This window comes from Bombyx mandarina, chromosome 10 (assembly GCF_030267445.1).
Source record: "Bombyx mandarina strain Sakado chromosome 10, ASM3026744v2".
Classification (NCBI taxonomy): Eukaryota; Metazoa; Arthropoda; class Insecta; order Lepidoptera; family Bombycidae; genus Bombyx; species Bombyx mandarina.
This window is the reverse complement of record NC_143217.1, coordinates 2884893-2907556: the sequence shown is the minus strand read 5'-3', so window position 1 is coordinate 2907556 and position 22664 is coordinate 2884893. Positions and strand designations below refer to the sequence as shown.

Genomic DNA, 22664 nt, shown 5'->3' with positions numbered 1-22664 from the left:
TAATCAGCTCAAGCTCAAACTGATGACATGAATAAGTTAGTTCTGACTTATTGAAGTCAGAACTAACTTATTTATAACATTAAAACTACACACAGAAAATAAGTGCTGTCGATAGTTTAATGACAAAACGCAAAAGCGCTCTCATCGAAATAGACAATAAATCTAAAAATAAAAAGTTTTAATAGAGACCAATACCTCACTAATATGTGCAGTATTTAGACACTAACATGGTGGCAGCGCTTAATACGATTTTATTAGGCGTCTAATTCTTCAAGACACAAAATTAATTATGCTTTCTTTCGAAAAAGACTTGGTTCGAGTCTTTCAAAAGAAAGTAACTAACGTATAGTCATTTTATTCTTTGCCTTTGAAGATAGAAAAATCAAACCAAAATGACAAATTTCGGCGTGTCAAATAGAAAGTCAAAAAGTTCCGCGCACGTTGCGCACGTGTTCATAAAACGAACTGAGGTGAAGAATTAGGTTTAGGTGGTTTAATTTGAACGTACGTGTACATTTTCCGTTAATTCATCATAAATATTAATCAATAAAACATCAGCAACATTGTACACAATGTAAAACTTAGAGTTACCGTTAAGCTATGTCGAGAGAAGGTTATAGCCCAGAAAAGAAAGAAAGTGACAACAAGGCTGTTTTAGAGCGATTACAGTCTTATTTGAAAGACAAGAAAAACACTGACGTTTCCGACACGAGCGCCGGGTACAGCAAACCAAGTACGAGCTACGATCCGAACACAAATACTGTCCCGAACATAGAAGATAGTAGTAATATTTTACGCGAAGTACTGAACTACAAAAAAGCAGAATTGCTTCGGCAACCAGACGTAACAGAGTTTTTAAAGGCAATCACGAAAGACTTGAAGAAGTAATGGCGGTAGCGGCTAGGAAAAGCGTCGCGTCCTTGATGCAAAAAACTCTGGATCGCCAAGCGGCTTTAGCTCGTACTAGATTGAAGTTCTCCGAAAAACAAATAGAACAGATACTTCTTAATTATGCTAAAACAGGAAACATTGGCCCTTACTCGGAGTTGGTCAGAGTTTTGAGAGATTACCCATTAAATGATGAGAATTTTCGCATTATTCTCGAAGATTGTCTCTCTTGCGTTCTTATTATGGGACAGGATTTCAAGCAGTTTGTAGAAGCAGTGTGCAATGTTGAGTGGGCTAGTAGGTGTGAAAAGTTAGTCAACCTTTTCAGCACCTTCATCATTAGCCTAGTAACTGCACATATTTACCATTGTCCGCAAGTGATGAGCTGTCTGGTTAAGGTTTTTAAAGGTAAGTTAGCAACACACAGTGGTAGTTCTAGTATACCTGGACAATGATAGCCACTTACGATTCATTGGTTTGTAGGAATTACGAAGATGTCATCAATTATGCTATTACATTATATTATTCTATAATTGTAATATTAAATATAAAATTGTTAAAAGACAAAGAAAACATAAAAATATAAAAATACATATAAAAACATATATATGAACAATGAACATATAAAAATATATATTTATATGAACGAATAATGAGTAAATACTAATAAAAACATTGTGAAATATTGTGAAAGAATTTAACACATAAAAGTCAATACAAGTACTCTTTCAGAAATCAAGTAACATTTAAGATTTGAGATTTTCTTTTATTTCATATTCTTACTAATATAACTACTGAAATATTGTATTGTATAAAACTGAATTATAGTATTACCATGCTATTAGTCCGTTACTTTTATTATAATGCTTAGATAGGTGGATGAGCTCACAGCCCACCTGGTGTTGAGTGTTCACTGAAGCTCATAGACATACAGAATGTGAATGCTACCACCCACCCTGAAACCTGAGTTCTAAGATTTAGTTTTTACAGTACATTGACTACCCCACCCTTCAATCAAAATACATTACTGCTTTACGACAGGAATAGGCAGGCAAGTGGTGGTACCTACCCACGCATGCTTACAAGTTTCCCTACTGATAGTAATTAAAAATTAAAACTTTTACGGGTTTGATTTTTATTACACAACTTCACTGTGGAAGTCATTCGTGAACATTTGTTAAGTAAGTAGTATTCCTTCAGAAAAATTGTTACCAGCCTGCAGGATTCGAAACCAGCAGTCACAAGTTGAAGTATTCCAAGATGGTATTTAAAAAAAAAATGCCTTTTTAGGCAGACTTACTTATTTAATCTAATAATAATTTTCATAACATTAGTTAGAGATATATTTGATGATGACTATGATATTTTTAGCTAATGAAGAAAACTGGGATGACACTCCACCAACAGAGAAATTGAATAGCTGGTCTAACATTCATACAATAATAGCACAAATTATCGCAATAATGCCGATGTAAGTATTTTACGTAACTTTCTTTAAGGTTATGCTTCATATTACATGTTTGTGGATGTTTAAATCTATCTAACAATTTAAGTAATGTCAGGACTATTTTCTAATGAAGCACCCTATATATATGTGTCACGATACATCAAAAATTATAAAATATTTACAAAAATCTTCAACAATTTGAATTAGAGTTGTTTGGGAATTTAATTATTTAAGTATGTGTATTGATTTAGCCAGTATTTACTCTTAAGTGAGTGGATATAGGCTAATATATCAAAATGCTTCATGAAGCATATTGATGATATATTTGACAACCTACAAAGGTTGGATGAGACATTTAATTGGTCAGATCTCATTATACTGAAACAGTTCCCTTTTTGGGAACTGTCTTCTGCAGCTAACTAAAAATGATTGAATACCACAAGATCATCACATAGATGTTTAAAAAGTTTATGGGACCCACCATACTACTTACAAAACATTTAGCTGATGAGATCATATTTGAGCCTTCTGTTAAACACTCAAAAATATGTAAATAAAGCTTACCAAGCTACTGTTTGCTAATAGAATAATGTAAAGAATCCGTTAGTTACATTCAAATCCAATACTTAATAATAAATGGGTCAAGGAGAGACTGAATTTGTTTCTCTTAAAATAACCAGGTGCACAGAGTTCTATTTGGCTTTATAAATGACTCTGGAAACTATGTTGTGTGATTTTGCACTTACATCAATCAATACCATTGATTGAGTATTTACCAAAACTTTTCTAGAGAATCAGTGAAGAGCACTTTTGGGAAAGAGTTCTTTGGAAATGAAATTTCTAAACATATTCTATTTCAGTAACACTGAAATTCGGGCAATTATTACTGAGTGGGAGCATGAAATGCGGCTACCTAAATACAAAAGCTGAACAGCGGTGATGGATGCTATTATGATCACTGAGCAGCTCAGTCTGTATTGCATTGGTGCAGAATGCAAATGGTCACATGTAAGTGGACCAAAAATAGCACATACCAAAGTTGTAAACTGGTATGAAATCAAAGAAATGAATGGTGACCTTCTGAATAGAACCAGAAGGTCTATTCATTTCATAAAAAAATTATTGGATGTCGCCACATTTTTAAGAAGATACAGAAGGACAATATGAAATGTTGGTATTCCCTAATATATAATAAAGGCTACATAATCTAATGTAAGAAGTATATCCTTACTAAAAATGTTGAAAAATATACAAAAAAGCATTGTTTGGAATGATGGTGTTACTGGGATTCTCACTATTAAAATTTTAACAGATACATTGCATTTGACTATGCAATATAATGCATGAAACCATATCGACGCTTGAAAGGCAAACGTGACTAAGGACAATAACTGCTTTGTACATAAATGATAGGCAATAATAATATTCGATGCGCAAAAAAAATATGTTTCTAGGTCTATTAAAATCATTTCAATCCTACAGCTAGATTCGTTAAAAAATTTTTTTTTTTTTCAGGTATTTCAACTTTAAATTAGTCTACTGTAAAGTTCACTCATTGTCGCTTAGTCACATTTGCCTTTCAAGGGTCGATATATTAGTGTGGCATCAAGAGAATAAAAATGTAGGCTATGTAAATCTATGTAATGTATCTATGTAAATATTACCTGAATTGAGAAAAATTCAGGTAATGTTTACATTAATAATATTTTAACAAATAATTGTTTTAGGACAAATGAACTTTTAATGGAGACTGTAATAGATCAATTTCCATATCACAAAGCTGGTTGTAGTTCAAATAGATCTTTCATATATAACCTTATATGGATTAGCAAATACCTACCTTCACTTACAGAGGAAATTATGATGATTATTATTAATAGGTGAGTAAACAAAACCTTGTACATACATATTGAGACATGTCATGCAGTCAGTCTAAATAACTAAGCTTTATGAATAAGGTGTATGTAAGAGGCAGCCATTTTTTAAATTCAATCTGAAAACAAACTGTAAACTGATTATTTTAAGTTATAAATTTTTGTTAAAATCAATTACGTACTAGAAATAAAAATAGTCCTTAAACTTGTTTGGCCAGGACATAATTTATTACAGCTCTCATTTTAGATTTAATCTTTAAAAGGTTAAAGATGAAAAATCAAAGTATTTTGAACAGCTACTTTAATGTTAGACGGGACCTTATGAATTTGTGATCCACAATCCTACAAACAGATTTTTGCCCAGCATTGAATAAGGCAGACCAGTGTTCTTAGTGTGAGTTTTTTACTGCTAGGAGCATTGTTATAACTGCATACAAATTTGAGCTAGCTTATGCTATTGAGAGCGTAAAAACTCCAACGAAGCACACTGTTTTGTTTAAGTTATCTTTATATGTACTTATTTAATAATATATTGTAAACAGATACATTAGAAAAAGAGGAAGCTCCAAGTTTCTTACTGATTCCCTTGTGATGCAGCTGTTTTCCAACTTAGCCATAATGTCATGACGATTTAAAAACACCTATGAAGGCCTACTTGAAATAAAAACCTTTATTGTGGTTTAATTTTATTTGACATGCCACTTAGTAAAGCTCACATATTTACCTTATTTTTTTAAAATTCAGAATGATAGTAATGGACGGCAATATAGTGGAAAGTGACAATAAAATGAAACAGAATGACACACTATTTGACATGGATGTGGAACAACATGATGACATCTCTGAAACCCTAGACTATAGCATGCTAGAAGTATTGCACTGGTTACAGGAAGAAAGAGACCCTATTTTGAACCACATGTGCACAGCTTTTGAAAAAATAATACTACCCACTTACGGAATCAGGTAAGAAAATATAATAAACATTCTTACTCATTTTGTGTTTTTAAAATTCAAAAGTATAAATGAAAAACATGTAAACTCTCACATGCATACAATGATGAGGCTAGATCAGAAAAATAACATGCTTCTTATAATGTGATGAGGAAGTCCATATACTGAAGCTAATTTTATTGGTATTAGGTAGTGTGTATAGCATGATGTGTTCGTGCGATAAATGTCTTATCTAGGAAGAATTTTGGAGGTTTATTTTATTTTTATCATAATAAGTAATGATATGATATAAAATATAATATAACTTCCATAAAGCGGTCCTGTTGTGATGTATCTACATTGTTCTAGCAGCTTCAATTAATAGAATAAAATGAGGTATATTCACAAACACAGGATCTCATCAAATTTATGATCTTTTGTGTTCACAAAAATTTGTAATTTTATAAATTTTAATGTCATAAAAAATGTTTATCTCAATAAACTGATACTAGTGATTATTCCTTGACCTATATCTTTGTGAATATAAATCTTATACCTACTTTAAATTCACTCAAACTACTTACTCTATTATAATCACTGACATGGTATGATTTATACTAATTATAATTTTTAAAATATAAAAGATTAAGGCAATTAGCTAAACAATTCCAAATAATTCATTAAGCCAAATACCAAACTATATTTAAATAAGCTTGTCAATAGATTATACTGGAGAAAACAAAAAAAAGCGAGAATTGGTTGAAAAAAGAGGAGAGTATTTAACTGTCATATTTTTATTTATTTATATAGATTTTAAAAAATTGTTGAAATGCTAGTATTAATTGTGGTTCTTTTTTTTTAACCTGTCTCAAGGATAGTCAAGGAAGTCAATGCACTGACAAGGAACATTTACACTTAAGTGAAATATGTAATGAAATTCACTATTTAAAAAAATAGATAGCATAGATACAGCAATCAACTATTTTAATTTGACACTTTTTTTAAACATAATATACATAACATTTAGTTTGAAAATATGCTAATCACATATTGTATTTATTTTTCAGGCATGTTCAATTTTTACTGCTGTATACAATATCAATAAACCAACATTGCGCTGATCGAGTTCTCAACAATCTGTGGACGGTAGCGGCAGGGCTTCAAGGTCTAGGTCCCGGTGCATTGGCAACAAGACGAACAGCTGCCAGTCATCTTGCAGGTCTGCTGGCTCGTTGTGTTCGAGTTCCTAACTCAAGATTAGTACAATTCTTGAAGACAATGACAGATTGGTGTCATTCCTACATCTCTGCAGCTCAAGAGTCCACCACTGTTACTGATAACATTAAAGCTCATGGAGCCTTCCATGCTATATGTCATGCTGTGTTTTACCTAATTGCATTCAAACACCAGCATCTGTTTATGAGTAAAGAAAGTGAGTATAATTTAGCATTCTATATATTAAAAAGATTTATTTGGAATGTTTATTTATTGTTGAGTATTTTCGTTGTTGACCTTTAAAAAGCTTTTACTAAAGACAGTCTTGTATTTGATGGTTCATTATGTCATAACATTTACAGCTCATGAAATAGGGTTTTAATTTTCTGTTTATGGTTAAAAGGCTATTTTCAAGCTTAGTTCTAAGAAATCTACGCAGAATAAAATCATATTTGTGAAGTATAACTGACACATTTACAAAAAGGTTATCTTTAAAAAAAATTTTTATTTTGGTCACTTCTTTCAGTAATCGAAAAAGTATAACTAATTTATTAACAATTACAGATTTGTATAATTTATCTCTATTTAATATGACATTTATTTTAATATTTCAGGCTTAAACTTTGTGGAGTCTCTTAATCTTCCTCGGCTAGTGGCTTGCACACTGAATCCTCTCCGCACCTGCCCACCACAAGTGACACGAGCATTTTCATCGGTAACTCGATCTCACCAAATTGTGTATTGTCAAGCTATTATTGAGAACAATGCGCGACACACGTTACAGTCTGCAGATATTTTGCAGTATGATGAATGGTTTCCATACGACCCTTATCAATTACCTAGGTAAATATACCCTCTTCTTATAACTCAAATGTATGGAAATTTGTCAAATAACATACGACAGGTGGAGTGCCAGTAGTTTCTCAAAATGTAAAAGCAGCTTAGCCTGCTTCCACTAGCGTTACAAATTTTTAGTTAACGTATATCCGAGATTAATTGCATTTTGCTATAATGTACATATTAAAACACATAACTCAATTTAACTGAAACTATCAGAAAACTAATATAATGTAATAAAATAAAACATACGCGAGAGAAACCTGTAAAAGTAGTAAATGTGACTCACGAAAATCTACCATTATAATCAAATCGCTTTTATTACGTATTGTTATTAATTATTGATAATAAGGTAAAGTTCTGTGAGCAACTTCTTGATTGTCTGTGCAAACTAATATGTCGCGAGTCCTTATTTACGCTGTCAAGGTATAATGTTAATATAATATTATAAAATATATAGGCTAAACTGTTTCTAATTATGCACCTCCTAACAATTATACTATAAACTACTGGCAGAAAACAATAATTCTTTGAATGTTTCAGAAGCGGTAAAATAATATGGCCGCTGTGCATCGATTACAAAGACTGGTTAAAAGAAGGCGATGACGAAACTCAATACTCAAACATGAAAAAGAAAATGGAGGCAGACGATGATGACTTTTTAATGTCTGTTAGTCCATGTTCTAAACTAGCAAGCTCACTGTCCAATGGAGTATTACCTGGATTTAGAACAAGTGAAAGCATACCATACTAAAATTTCTTTATTTATTTTTAAGGAGAAAAGTAAAAATTTACTCTATAAAACTTTAGAAATAAATGAAACTGTCTAATTTACTTTGAATAACTTATTGTGATAAACAATGAAGTTTTAGATGCTGCTATCCTGCATCTATTTATGCTTAAAACATGTTATTAGTCAATGTGCATACTTTACATTCGTTGATTACTCTGCCTTTTTATTCTATTTAATTGCGTATTGACTGTAAAAAATATAATAAAGTATATTTATGGAATAAGGATTTTCATTTTGAAACAACACTTGTTCATCAATGTAATTTTATTGAGATCATACTACATTCACATCACATAAGCTGCAGGTTCATTGTTTGTGAAATAATATACTGAATTTAACTTAATTCCTATAAATTATGACAAAAAATATTACAGTTGAGTCTGTTTTTTGAGAAATATATAATAACAAAATTAAAATCGTTAGTTTGTAAAGGATTACAACTGCTGATTAATAAATAATATGGTATTTTTTGATATTCTAATTTTAGGGGTTAGTAAATGAAGTGGCTGTTTTAACGTAGTATCTGCCTTGAATGAAAATATTTTGTATCTTTACAAAAAAAAAAAATCTTTATAAAAAAAAAATGCATATATCAAAAATTCTAAACCGAAATCAAGTTAGCTTACAACCAAACAGAATAACTTACTAAATATTCAGACCATAAACAGCTACAGTAATGATTACTACATATAATTTACATGAAAAAAAAAAACATTTCATTAACTAACTGAAATTTTGTGAAACATTATTTTTAGATATCATTATGTAAAAACAACTTTACTATTCAGCATACTAATAAAAAAGGTAGAATTTTCAACATATTTTTTTCTATTAAAATTGCAAGATGTACTCAATCTCAAACATCACAACGTAAATATCACCCACCGCCCTTGTCATTAGATCAGATCAGGGTAGTTTAAAGCAGATTTTCAAGATTATAATTACATAGTTACAAATCAAGCTAATAATAATAAGAGAATTATTAAAAATAACAGTTTTTAACCTGAAAATGTGTTACTTTAACAAAAATCTTAATGAAATCCTTAAAATATGAAATACTGATAAATTAAACAAGTAGTTTTATTACTATTCCTAATGGATTATCTCTTCTTATGATATGGGTGTCGTCTTCGAAATGAGCTGACCGTTTTATTTGGAGGTTGCAGGGCTTTATTCTGATATTGTGTTATTATTGGAGTCTCATTAGCGGCTAATTTATTGATCACAAAGTCATCACCGGGGTTCATATTCTCCATCATCTTCAGTTTAGCCTCTATGGATTGGATGGCTGTCTTTTTGCTGAGTTTAAACTCTGGTTTTGCACCAGCCAATGCCGGTATACCTAGTTCTGGTTTTGGTTTATCTTGATCATCCTGTCAATATTTTTTTAACTTAATTATTTTCTAAATCCTCATGTCAGAAGCTGTAAGTGCTGATAGTAAATTGTGTGAATGTTTATTCTTTGAGGGCGAGATACAGGTTTAAAGGAACCATTATTAAAGCGAAAACGGCAATTTGTTGCTAATTTGTATCACACTGTGTCTGCAGTCTATTAGTAGCAACACCATCCTACCCATTTTTTCAGCAAAGTAGTTCAGAATTCGGATTTGACTAGTTTAACAGATATTTTATAATTTATTAAAGATTTTGTCTTGAACCATTTATTATACTTGTTTGCCAAGCATTTTATTACTTTGTTATTAGTTTATTTATTTATTAGGCACACAATACACATTACAAGCTAAAAAGAAAAGATACACAATAAATAACAAGTAAAAAAATTGGCTTGTAACAAAAGGCATGCGCGCACAACTAATCAGGACAAATGTGCTAAGTAAACATTGTTCATTACAACTATAGGACAAGACAGCATGATAACAAAAATCAATAATTTTTTTGTAAAGTAACTATTGATTTCATCTTTCATCTCATTAAAAGAGTCATCAAAATAATCTAAATATTAAGCGATTTGAAAATCAAATTTACCAAATTTTGACTAGGTAGTACTTTTAAATACCCATTTCTAAGTATGTCAAATTTCGCGATGCCTCTGTCCATTCCCGATCCTGCGGACAGAATGGAAAGCAGTCGACGTCGCCCAAAACACGTCATCTCGGATCCTCCCGATCCACTAACGGTGCTTTTAGGTACTTCAAGCACCGGTCACCGTTCTCGTCGAACTCGTCGCTTGCGACGAAGGGATCGACGAGTAAATTAACTCTCAGACACAGCCCACTGAGTTTCTCGCCGGATCTTCTCAGTGGGTCGCGTTTCCGATCCGGTGGTAGATTCTGCGAAGCACGGCTCTTGCTAGGGTCCGTGTGAGCATCGTCACCAGGTTTGAGCCCCGTGAGCTCACCTACTAGCCACGCTTACGCTGAGATAGCCTCTCAAGGCTATCAGCTTGAGTAGAAAAAAAAAAAAAGCCTCTGGCGCATTACAAATTCGTTTATAGATCCACCCATCATTGTTGCAAATACAAAATTTGTTATCTGCAATTTTTCAGGATTGAATCGAGTAGTTCACCAACCAGGTTAGGGCATAAAATAACTACAAAGTATATGCACTACACATAAAACTAAAACAACTTTACAGCATTAATATAATATGTAAAATTGTTATAGTTCATTGATACTTACAGCAGTGTGTTTAGCAAATTTGACACATATCCTTTTGCAGCCTAGTAACTGTCCATTCAATGAGTTCATTGCCTTAACAGCATCTTGTTTCAATTTGTATGTAACAAACGCAAACCCTCTTGGCTGCCCGGCTGCAGGTCCACTACGATGGAACAGCATGTCGAACTTCTCAATATTCCCATAGACGCGGACCAGTTTCAGTAATTGATACCGGTAATGAAAAAAAAATGATGTTTTATTATATTGGCTTTTATTGGTACGATAATGAAATGGAATAGAATGAGTATATCAGAGGAAGTGTGAAAGTAGCCCCAGTAAGCAACAAATTAAAGAGCGGACGGTTAGCGTGGTATGGATATGTGATGCGTAGAGAGAAGATGCATGTGACTAGGAGATGTATGGAAATGGTAGTGCAAGGTAGAGGGAGGGAGAAGAGGCCGACCGAAGAAGACATGGATGTGTGTGAATAACGATATGAAAGAGAGAGGAGTGAGTGTTGAGATGACAACTGATAGAGGAGAATGGAAGAGAAAAATTAGCTGTGCCGTCCCCACCTAGTGGGATAAGGTGGAGAAAAAGAAGAAAATAAAACAATGTAACCCTTTTATTATTTTATGTTATGAAATTATAGAGACATTTATTCTCTTTTTTATTGCTATCTTTAAAAATTACTTTAATATTTTAAACATACTCATTGACTCTCAGGTCTAGATTCCCGATCCATAATCTTCTGTCACAGACTTCGTTCTGGTGGACTGGGTCCAAATGTAATGGAACCTGAAAATAAAATACATAGGGTATTGTACAGCATATTTAAATTTGGTCAAACATTATTGTAATGTTTTAATAGGGGGTTTTAAGTCACCATGATAAATAATCTTTTTTTATGAGTTTGTTATTAGAGTAGCATCAGAGTTGTGTGAATTCAAGCTTTTATTTACTTTTTATTTTATTTTAATGGGTAAACACACTCACTTCACACTTTGTCTCTGCTTCTGTGTTGGGAGCATTAACATTGCCTTCTGAGACATTCATTCTCATTCAGGTATCTGTGCCTTATTTAGCAAGACAGTGGTTTAGCTGGCTTTGCTGATATCTATGAGTGTCTTTGACCATTCAACATCAGGTCTCCAGTATGTTTACAGATAAAACAACAAAGTTGGCGAAGCAGCTAGTGACCATGTATTCAATGAAATGACTATAAAGGATTTTAATACAAATTTTTCTCAGTTCATAGATGTTCAAGAATGATTTCCACAATGAATGATTAACAAGTTTTCTGATACTGAACTGATAGCTCATAAGTAAAGAGATGAATGAGCTCACAGCCAACCTGGTATTAAGTGGTGACCAGAGCTCATAGATACAACATGACACCCTTCAAACTGAAAAGCATTACTTCTTGATAAAAAAATCTACTGCTACACTACTAATTCAAGTATATTTTTTAAATATGTATTTTAAAGTTCTGCTACTGGCATTTTCACATGTTGGCCATTGAAAAAATTGTTTACTATGATTCTTTGTTGATACAGCTTAGGGATTCGACTGTCCCTTTCAAAATGCGAAACATGAAAATGTTAGATATTCTACCCATCAAACTGGATTTCCCGACTTAATTGAAAGAGTCACCATAGTACAACCAACCAGTGTATGCTCCCAGCATCCTGTACCTCAAAAAAGGATAAAGTAAGAAAAAATGTGCTATTTATGTTCATTTGGTCATTGTTTTCATTTCAATGATAATTCAATTTTCAATCATCAATCAGATTTCAATCATCTATATAGGTATAATTAATTTGAGTCAAATTATTATCATTGAAATGATCTTTGATACTTTTAGTTTGTAATACTTGGGGTACTTGTTAGATGAAAATCACGTGATAAATGAAAATTTAAGCAAAGTATGATTATTTATTCAGAATACCGTTCCTTCCATGTCTCTTGAGTGTTGAATCTGTTCCTTTAAATTACTTTACTCTTAGATCTCTTGGTGTTCAAGAATTCTTGGATCACATAACTTATACACTAATTATTCCTACATAATATTTTAACTAAGCATTGGACTTGCGCATTGTTTATAATTTGTATAATTTTACTCGTGTACATAATATTTTTCTAGATAATTATTAACTAAATTCTATGACTTAATTAACCACAGATCAGTAAAACGTTTTTTTATTAAAGGGATTTAATGACCTGGTAACTAAGACCTTTAGGTCATATCTTATTTTAATTTATATTCTTATTTTTATGAAAAATGATATTATGGAGTGAAATGAAATGAAATGAAGATGATTAATTTGGGACATTAATCAACTGGGATAAAATTAAATGAAATGATATGAGATGAGATATAATCTATGATATATAATATTGGTGGTCATTTACTGAGATTTTTTCAATGAACTTTTTGGAGGATCCCGAGAAGTTACGTCCAGCGGCTTTGTTTCATTTTCCCACATCTGTGCACTTTCACAGATATTAAACAGTTAATAAACCACCGTTATCTTATACCTTCAAACGAGCAATTCTTGAATATATATATATATATAAACTGAAGCTCGGAAACGGCTCCAACGATATTCATAAAGATATTTTAAATGCGGAAGGTCATTTTGGAGATCAAACTCAATAAATGCAAATTTCAAAGCAGCAAAGAAGTATTCCGTGTATAAGCTCTATTTCCTTTCATTGTCATAGAGGACGAAGTCGAGGCACAACCTAATGAGTTTCTCGCCGGATCTTATCAGTGGGTCGCGATTCCGAGATCCGGTAGTCGATTCTGTGAAGCACTGTTTTTGCTAGGGTCATTGATAGCAAACTCTCTTAGTTTAATACCCGTAAGCTCACCTACCCGCCATAGCGTAATTGGAATAGCTCCTTAGCGAATAGGTAGGGCCCGCAGAGTCTATCGAGAAACTTGTTGTTCAGGGTAGGGTAAATCGTAAGAGATCTCGTGGACAAATCTCCATGCGCTGGACTGATCAGGTGAAAGACTTTACTAAAACCCCACTTAACGAGTGCGTGCGCCAAGCCTCAGTTTGCAAATTATGGAAAACATCTGTCAAGGCTTTAATAAACAAGAATTTCACATGACCACGACTGCTCTGCCAAGAGCAACCGACTATGATGATAATGAGGGCAAAAAGGATTTAATTTAAGTTCATGGCTTTTCGAACTCTTACACAAATTTCACGAAATATACTTTCTCTCCATTTTACCAACGATATATCTATTTAATTTTGTTGCATTCTACTATACTTCATTTCACTTCACTTCTTGTTTAAATCACAATATGAGTTCGAATTCACAATTTAAGGTTGAATAGGCTGTTTCCTTTGTCCTAGTTGACAAAATAACAAAGAAGGGCAAAAGTGACAAACAAACAGCTGATGTTTTCTATTTCCAGAAAAAAATTACCAAATCCAGTATTTTTACCTATATAAATCTTTTAGATTCCATGTGAATGTAGTTTGTTGCAAATGTAAGTACAAAAAAAGAATTAGTCAATGTTACAGTAATAACAGGAATTAAGATCGTTAAAAAATGTGAATGCGTTAAAACTAGTTGAAAATATATAAATAATGAACAAGATAAATAAAAGGATACCTGGTATCTTGCCGCCGCCGCCAAAAACAGAAATCGATGGAAAAATCACCGATCTATCGTTAAAAACTATTCCAGAGTTGCTCGAACTACGAGATAGACAAATTAAGTTATTAAACAATAAAAGTTTTATATCTAAACTAAGTGATAAAGGTGCTAAAATACAGATTTTGTACGATAAAATCTTATCTGAATTAAAAGCGAAGCAAGAGGAAGAAGATGCGTGTCGGATGTTCGAAAATATGAAACTGAATGGAATTGACAAACAATCCGTACAAGAATTAGAATGGACAGGTACAATTAAACAATCCACAGATTTAGATTCAGATGACGACAGTGACCCTGAAGATGTCCTAAAAATCTTGACTCAGAACTCATTCCATGAGAAAAAAATTAAGATTTTAGAACCTGAAAAACTTTCGATAACCCCTGAAGATCTAATCAAGATAGATGAGATCCCCCACATAAGATATATAGTTAACAAAACAGAACATAACACCAAAGCCAAAGTAACGAGACAGTTTAAGCCACATAAGACCACAAACACAGATGTCCACAACCCAGAAAAGGAAATACAAAGAGGAAAGAACAAATGTAAAAAATGGGAGGTGACTGCTGCCACACCTCCTCCTACAATACATGGTCCAGCAAAAATATTATCAATAGAAGACTCATTAAAACTCCAACAAGAACATAACTTACGTCTTAAAGAGGTGAATGCATTACATGCAGCTGAAAGGCTGGCTTCAATGGCTGGAGTCAAAATGAGTCAGTTGCCATTGGATTTATCCAGGTTTGGTTCATACCGAGACACCAATAGTGATGATTATGAGTCTGATGCTGAGGGCAGTGACAAAGAAGTTCATGATGAGGAGCCTGAGAAAGGAGGTGTCATTTTTACCATAATGAAATAATATACATACTAAGTTCTAGAACCAAGTTCTCTCATGAGAGCTTAGTTAGACTTAGACTTTCATGGCTCATGCCAGTCCTCATTTTTAAGGGATCAAAATAGCATGAAAACGACTGGGTTGTAATTTAACTGTGTACTTACTGATTTAATGTATAATAATAACAATAATAATAAATGTCTGTCTATTTATGTATACTTGATTATTATCCCTTACAATTCATTACTCTGAATCCGATATAAGCTTAAAGCGTAAAGTAATTAATTGATAAAGCTTATCAGATTGTTGTAAATGCAAGTTGCTCCCTAACTTATACACTTATGGTATTAGATATACACTCCACCAGAGCTTGATATACCCAATATGAGGAAAAAATGTGTATAAAGACAACAATCACGATATATATAAAATAAACTTTAAGACTTGTATTGTTAAATTTCAAAAAGGAGCCCTTAAATTACATTTAATTGAACATGTAAAAGGGTAGATGATAAGTACATCAAGTTACTTATTTATTTATTTCATTAACTACATGCTCATTTCTGTCTATAAATTATGTTAATGAATTAATTCCTTCATTCGTTCACTTCATACACGATTTAGGGCACAGCTTAGAGTGAAGAGATCTCTCCGTGTTGACTTCTATTAAGTACGTAATATGCATTTTAATTAACAATGCTTAGCCGTGCGACTAGCGGTTGCTCGGTTATTTTGTGTATAATCTATGGTTATTTTTATAAACTTCAGATATGTACGCTTTACATAAAACGTAGAGTTCACATTAATTCATAGCAAGATACACTATACAGTATACTGTATACCTAACTTTATATTGATACCTACTATTACCTACATATTTCGTGTGGGTCGCCATTACAAAATATAATTATAACTATGCATAACTATATAATATAATTATTATACAAGTACGCTACCATTCGATCAAAGGCCACCCACTTACTTGCCAGTACGACACTTGCCTACCGCAGTGTATTATCTATGACTTGCTGTACGAGTGTACAAGGGTTCTACGTACGCGTAATTGACAGCCACAGATTAGCACTAAACACAAATATACAACAGCGGCTGAGCTCGCGGCAAACGCACGTTGCGCGTGTTACGTTAATTGGAAACATCACAAAATAAAAATAAACAGTTAGTGAATATGGCTCCTATGTCGAACGCGGTCGTAGGAATTGATGACGATCAACGGTTTGCTCTAATGAAGGTACGACTACACTTAATTCTAAATTAATTATTTCATTTTTATTTTATGTTTGTCGATTTTGAATTAGACAAAAATTTCTTACGAAGCACTAACTAGTGAACGTTCCGGAAAAAAAAAGAGGTATTGTCATGATTTATTTTTCATTCTTTTGGACAGGCTAGTTCACCGCTCACCTGATGTTAAGCGGTTGCAAAAGTCCATCGCCACCTCAACGTTAGACCTAAGACTTAAGTCTACATTTCATTGAAAAACGGCAAAATCGCTGTTTGCTTGTACTAACAGAAGCTCCATTCCGTACAGGCCACAGTCACAACCTCACATTTTACGGCGTTCTAAAGTTGACACTCTTAAATCTGCGGCACAAATAATTAGGAAATTAAGGTATACATACAAATGATTGCGCCCGCGGCTTCGTTCGCAGTTAGCATCGCGTGAGCGGAGACCCGTGCTAAGCAGTGGGGTGATAAGTAAGTTAAATTTTTTCCTAGAGCTCAAATTATTTCAATATCGAATTTCATGAAAATCTGTTCAGTTTTTTCGTTATGATAACGCAACAGACAGACAGCTACTTCCGTCTGAATAATAATAAGGAACTTCTACATCATCTAACAGCATAAAATTAAATTCCAAAAGAAAGTTCATAAAAACAATTCGTTAAATACAAAAATATTTAAATGACAATAACTTTTTGCAAAATCCAATTTCAATAGAACTATGAATTTTGCTCCAATTTAATCTTTGTTTAGCTATAAAACTTAATGATAATTCGTTCAGTATTTAAACAGACAGACAAAAAATATATACCTAGCTCTTTAATATACAGACACACTGGATTCTATTGTTTTATTAAAAGTACTAGCCTGACCCGGCAGACTTCGTAGTGCCTTAATCGATAAATAAAAGACCTAAACTTTTGTATAAAATAAACTTAAAACAAACAAAAGGAATGCGTCCGACGGGGGACATGTCAAAGGAAAAACAAAATTGTTATTTTTATTTAATTCCGAGCATTTTCATATTTATCTAACCTTTTAAACATTCTCTGGACTTCCACAAATAATTCAAGACCAAAATTAGCCAAATCGGTCCAGCCGTTCTCGAGTTTTAGCGAGACTAACGAACAGCAATTCATTTTTATATATTATATAGATAGAATTATGTTGATTATAATTCTAATAGCGCGGTGATGATGGAGAATTATTAAGAACATAACGAAACCGGGAACTCACATCCGTATTAGAACCTTATTACACAGGTGCCACTGCTCATATTCCCTTTATCACTTTTATAACAATGAAATAGGTACGTAATTTAAAGTTAATTAGCCTTACGATGCTTCGTATCGTACATTAGTGTACCTAAATACTGCAATAAAATACGTGACCGATTGAATTGACCGAATACAATTTTAGTATTAAAGAGGACCATAAAGATAATATATTAAGTCCTGCGTCCCTAAATATAAATACTAGTTTTGTTTTTATTAAATATTTATAGATTATAATTTATAATTAATCGTGATTTTCATTTTATCTCACATTAAAATAACGATTAGCGATAAAACAAGATAAATGAAACTAAACAAAGCGACTTGATATAAGTACTGATTGGTAAGTCGTATTGCGGGCTCGCACTGGTTGATGTCGCCATCCTACCTATTATCGCCGCCCAGCAATCGGATGTTCCAGTTTGACGGGTTAGACATACTTACGTATTGTTCTAATGACCTCGAGGGGTCATACTAGATTCACCGAGCGAGTAGGTGAGCTCACGGGGCTCTAACCAGAGGACGTTGCTAACACTAGCCCTAGCAAGAGCAGTGTTGCGCAGAATCTACCACCGCATCGAAATCGCGACCCACTGAGAAGATCCTTCGAGAAACTCAGTGGGCTGTGTCTATGGGCTAGTTCGCTCGTCGTAATCGACGAGTTCGATGGGGCCAGGTGACCGGTTCTTGAGGGGCCTAAAAGAGCCGAGAGTGAATCCGGGGGATCCGACAAGACATGTTTTGGGTGACGCCGCGACGGCGGCTTTGCATTGCCCCGTCGCAATCGGATAAGCGAAAACGTACTAGGGTATTGCTGTTATTAACATTTCTAGCTCTAAGTTTAGGCTTCTAAAGGCAAAGCTTGCTGCCACGCATATATTGTGATGAAGAGAGTAATTATGCTTCTGGGACTAAAGTTATACATATTAATTTCTTCGGATTTTGAGAGTCGTAGTTTTAATTAAAGCTATTTATAGTTTTTAATTTATCTCGAATTTTTATTGTCATTATATCGAAGGGTGAATGGTTTATGCTACATTTTTACTACTTTATAGGAAAGCCATTTAAAGATTAAAATTTGGAAAATATCACAACAATAAAACTTCTTCAGCTATTTCAGGAGAGTAAAATTTTATCTCAATTAAAAGCATCGTACTGTCGATGCTAATACCAAATAAAATGCAACTTTCATTACAAAGATAAATGTCGCGTACCTATTAAGCGAAACGTAGCTTAAACCAAATAACATATCACTCCTCGATATAATTTCCAAACGAAAAATCGTCAAAATCGGTTCATCTAGAAAAAAGTTCTGAGGTAACGCACACACGAATTTTTAAGTACCTCATTTTTTTAAATCTATTAATAAACCGAATTAAATCCTCAGCGTTTTATTCGATGACGCGATTAGAGCTGTTTCGTTGCGTAGAACAAGTTCGCGACATAATACCTGGTGTACACACAAGGTTAAAGAATCAACTGCATTGCTTAACGGCTGTCCCACCCAGCAAACCGGAGTGAGTGACTGTTTCGCGGTTCAAATTGGTACGAAGGTCACAACCCGGCGGGCCTTTTTTATGATTGATAGATTACTGGTGGCCCGGAGGCCTTTCCAGTTTTACCAAGACAGGTGGGCGAGCAAAGGCTCAGCCAGGAGGGGTGGGATTTGCTTACAACTGCCCGAGCGCCTCCGAAGGAAACCTAACAACTCAAGAGCAATTGCTTCGCGAATGAATCTACTACCGGATCGGAATCGCGACCCACTGAGAAGATCCGGCGAGAAACTCAGCGGGCTGATGCATGGGTTAGGTTTCACGTCGACCTCGTTGTCGAGTTCGACGAGTACGGTTACCGGGGTTCCTCAGCCTGCTCCTAGTGTTAGAGCTGAAAGTATCTAATGTAAGAGTTATTGGATCTGATGAATCCGTAAGGACGTGCCTTACAATATGCTCTAGCATCTTTAAATCTTTATTGCCGGTTCCAGTACGCTGGTTCAATACTCAAAGAACTTCGTTGCTCATTTTCCATTGTAAAAGACGACAACACTTATTCGTCTTTACCTTTTCCCACCAGAAGAAATGCCACTCACTTAAAAGTCATTACGTCACGACGAATGCAAAATTAGCTAATACAAGTAGAAAAAATCTTATGAATGTTTTATTGCCTTAATAGTATAACAGCAATTTCAAATGAATATTAAATGAGTGAATTTGATGATATTATGAATAAATTTAATTAAAAATATAATTAACTTGATTTCTGAATGTGAGTGAAAGTATCCGCGGATTATACTACATATAGCTACACGTACACATGTTAAATAAACGCAGCAAATAATATTTTAAGACCCGTATAATTTTTTTATGTATAACATCACATTCCTCTTGCGCTCTTGTGCCGCAATGTTTTAGATTGCGACCTAATTTGTTATTTTACAATTACTCTAACAACTAGATTAAAAAAAAAAACAATTGTTATTCTTGCCATTTTAAATATCTGATAAAAATATTTTGATTACAATTCAAGAATTAATTAACTGTATTGCAAGCAACAAGACCAAGTTTATAAAATTTAAAATGAGATACGTTTTTAACAGATTGACAGTATCTCTTCGAATTTATAATTTTAAGTTTATTTTTGCTAGATTTGTGCGGTACAGTCAATTAAATATATATCCCCGAATTATTACTTTACAACTTCGAAGTGTGGTCTCATGTTTTTCGTCTAAGTCTTATGAATAAAAACAAAATATCGCAGTTTAATCCAATTAGTGTCCAAAAAAAATTGTAATGCAAGTGTGAATAAGCAATGTATTTATAGGTTTTTTTTTTCTTCTTTAATTTAGGCCAAGAAAACTGAAACAATTGCTTGACGTCCGCAAGTGATGTAACCTGTCTATACATTCAATATGCTAATGGGCACTGTGTGTAGCATGATTAGTCCAAAGCAGTATGTATGCCACGCATTAATAGTTGACGTTTTAGCAAAAATATAGGAGTGTTTGATAATAATGAAAATTCGAAGAAAAAAGCGATTACATCTACAATTTCATACTTCACCTATACTAACTAGCATAGGAAATTAGTAGAAGAGTTTATAATCGTATAGCAAACAAACAGGTTTCGAAATAAAAGAGTACCTAATGGGTTATGTTCACTGACATAACTGTATAAGCAACATACTGAAATTGTTTATCAAGATTTTTTTCCAACAATTAAATTTATAATACATTTTTTTTAAACTTATGTTGTCGTAGATAACTCGTTTATGCCCAATTTATTTTGTTATTAACAATCTTAATTCCGTAAACAGTTAGTATGACCACGAATGCCAAATGTACCTACCCTTCTCCCGAACATGGGAGAATGGATTCGATTTGCCTCATGCGAATACAACAACAAAAAAAACCGAAAGAAAAAGTTTACGAAAAACAAGCGTATTACTGTTGCTGGTATTTTTCGGTTTACGATGAAATCATAAATAATAACTGCGCGGGTAATACAAAAAATTTGATGAACTTAAATAATGACTGTATAACGTGAACGGACAAAAAGTTTGTATGGATGAATTGAATTGATTATTTTGTTGTAGTAGAATCGAATTCACCGCCTCGATGTTGAAGGGTTAGCGATGCTCAAAGATATATCAAGACGTGAACCTACCGAGATACATTAGGCCGAATTCTCAGTTGTATTGCAACAACTATCATATCCGGAACCTACAAGTGCGGGCTTACAATACGCCCTTCCGTTTTTTTGCATCTGCAATTATGCAAATTAAAATTTTTAAGTCGGTAAGGCGTCTTCTGTGCCCACACGGCTATGTACCACCACCTTGGTCATTTATGCCGTGAAGCAATAATGCGTTTCGTTTTGAAGGGTCAGGCAACCATATACTATGAAACCTGATAGTGGGTGCCGGCATTTACGTTGTTGATGTCTGTGGGCTCCAGTAACCACAACACCAGATGGGCCCAGAGCTCGCCCACCCTTCTAAACAATAATGAAACAAAAGGTTTGGTATTTACACAATGGTACAAGTCGTTGATGACCATGTTATATTCATGTCATAGGCACGTATAGTAAGCGGCACGTAAGTTGGCAAGGTTTTGGTGTAGTGGGGGTAATGTCGCGCATAGTGCACATTGCAACAAAAAAATGGTCACTTTTATTGCCCGCATATAATTTAATTTAATTTTATTAATTTTTTTATTTGCCGTAATTTATTTTTAAGCCTGTGTGTTTAGAAGAAAGTTAAAGAAAAGAGAGGAATTCGTGAAGTGTATTAGGTGTTATAAATAAAATACAATTAAAAGTTAAGAAGTTTATTTAAAAAATATACTTCATATTAAAAATCGACATAACGAAGAATCGCTGTCGTCACTGGCGTAAATAGTAAAACGCTCAGTGACTGAATCGACTATATGGTCATTGGTATTTGGTCCTGGCATTGCAAACAAACTTAAAACAATAAAACTTGTAACAAAAACTAAATTAAAAAAAATAATAACAACTTGTAACAAAAACTCAATATAAACAAAGGGTTCCTACAACTATAGTAGGCGCATGTGTAACCGGGAGCGAACGGAACGTTGACGCGGTGCGGGAGGGGAGGGTCGACTGACTCACCAATCGCGCGCTCGGAACGGCGCTACGTCTTTCCCCGCGTCCCGCTTGACAACCAAAGAGACCTAAAAAACGACTTCTGCGCATCTAGCGACTCTTGCCAAGTTACGTGCCGGGGACTATACCTATTAGCTTAGAAACATCGGATCCCGCAATAGGCGTATCATTTCATACGATAATGTACACTAGAAATATACATGAAACCACGGATGAATCAAAGCTTAGTTGTTGGAACAGTAATTTGCTTACAAAACTTGTCGTAAGATTGTATGTATTTAGAGCAACCAACGCAGCGACCTAATGTTATTAGATGCATTGAGATTGACCATTTTGTTACATAAACGTTTTCTATTTTTAGCCAACTATATTAATTATACGACTTTCGCACTTTTGTAAGAATA

The 22664-nt window shown here is 33.6% G+C and overlaps 4 protein-coding genes across 5 annotated transcripts in view; 3 read left to right on the top strand and 1 right to left on the bottom strand.

The window, feature by feature from the left end:
* The first annotated feature begins 208 nt into the window (after positions 1 to 208).
* On the top strand, positions 209 to 8204 carry Tif-IA (RNA polymerase I-specific transcription initiation factor RRN3 homolog Tif-IA). The gene is made up of 7 exons (XM_028182262.2): positions 209 to 1296; positions 2260 to 2359; positions 4063 to 4215; positions 4954 to 5172; positions 6207 to 6571; positions 6969 to 7197; positions 7735 to 8204. The coding sequence occupies exons 1-7, from the start codon at positions 888 to 890 to the stop codon at positions 7943 to 7945; spliced, it is 1686 nt and encodes a 561-aa protein (XP_028038063.1). The 5' UTR covers positions 209 to 887; the 3' UTR covers positions 7946 to 8204.
* Positions 8205 to 8230: 26 nt separating this feature from the next.
* On the bottom strand, positions 8231 to 12784 carry LOC114248850 (putative RNA-binding protein 18). 2 transcript variants are annotated; one of them, XM_089730162.1, is made up of 4 exons: positions 12551 to 12784; positions 11315 to 11400; positions 10624 to 10834; positions 8231 to 9357 (listed from the first exon to the last, which is right to left on the bottom strand). In XM_089730162.1, exons 1-4 carry the CDS (start codon positions 12560 to 12562, stop codon positions 9085 to 9087), a joined length of 582 nt encoding a protein of 193 aa, XP_089586288.1. In that variant the 5' UTR covers positions 12563 to 12784; the 3' UTR covers positions 8231 to 9084. The 2 variants fall into 2 exon arrangements, with proteins under 2 accessions (XP_089586288.1, XP_089586287.1); XM_089730161.1 differs by lacking the exon at positions 12551 to 12784 and adding an exon at positions 11599 to 12196.
* A 767-nt stretch (positions 12785 to 13551) lies between these two features.
* Polr2M (RNA polymerase II subunit M) lies at positions 13552 to 15334 on the top strand. Its single transcript, XM_028182263.2, has one exon. It carries the CDS (start codon positions 14211 to 14213, stop codon positions 15144 to 15146), a length of 936 nt encoding a protein of 311 aa, XP_028038064.2. The 5' UTR covers positions 13552 to 14210; the 3' UTR covers positions 15147 to 15334.
* An 856-nt stretch (positions 15335 to 16190) lies between these two features.
* The window catches only part of LOC114247414 (SEC14-like protein 2), a 32871-nt gene continuing 26397 nt past the window's right edge, over positions 16191 to 22664 (top strand). Inside the window, exon 1 of the mRNA XM_089730160.1 lies at positions 16191 to 16371. Coding sequence (XP_089586286.1) covers positions 16309 to 16371 — 63 coding nt within the window. The 5' untranslated portion in view covers positions 16191 to 16308. The remainder of the gene's footprint in view (positions 16372 to 22664) is intronic.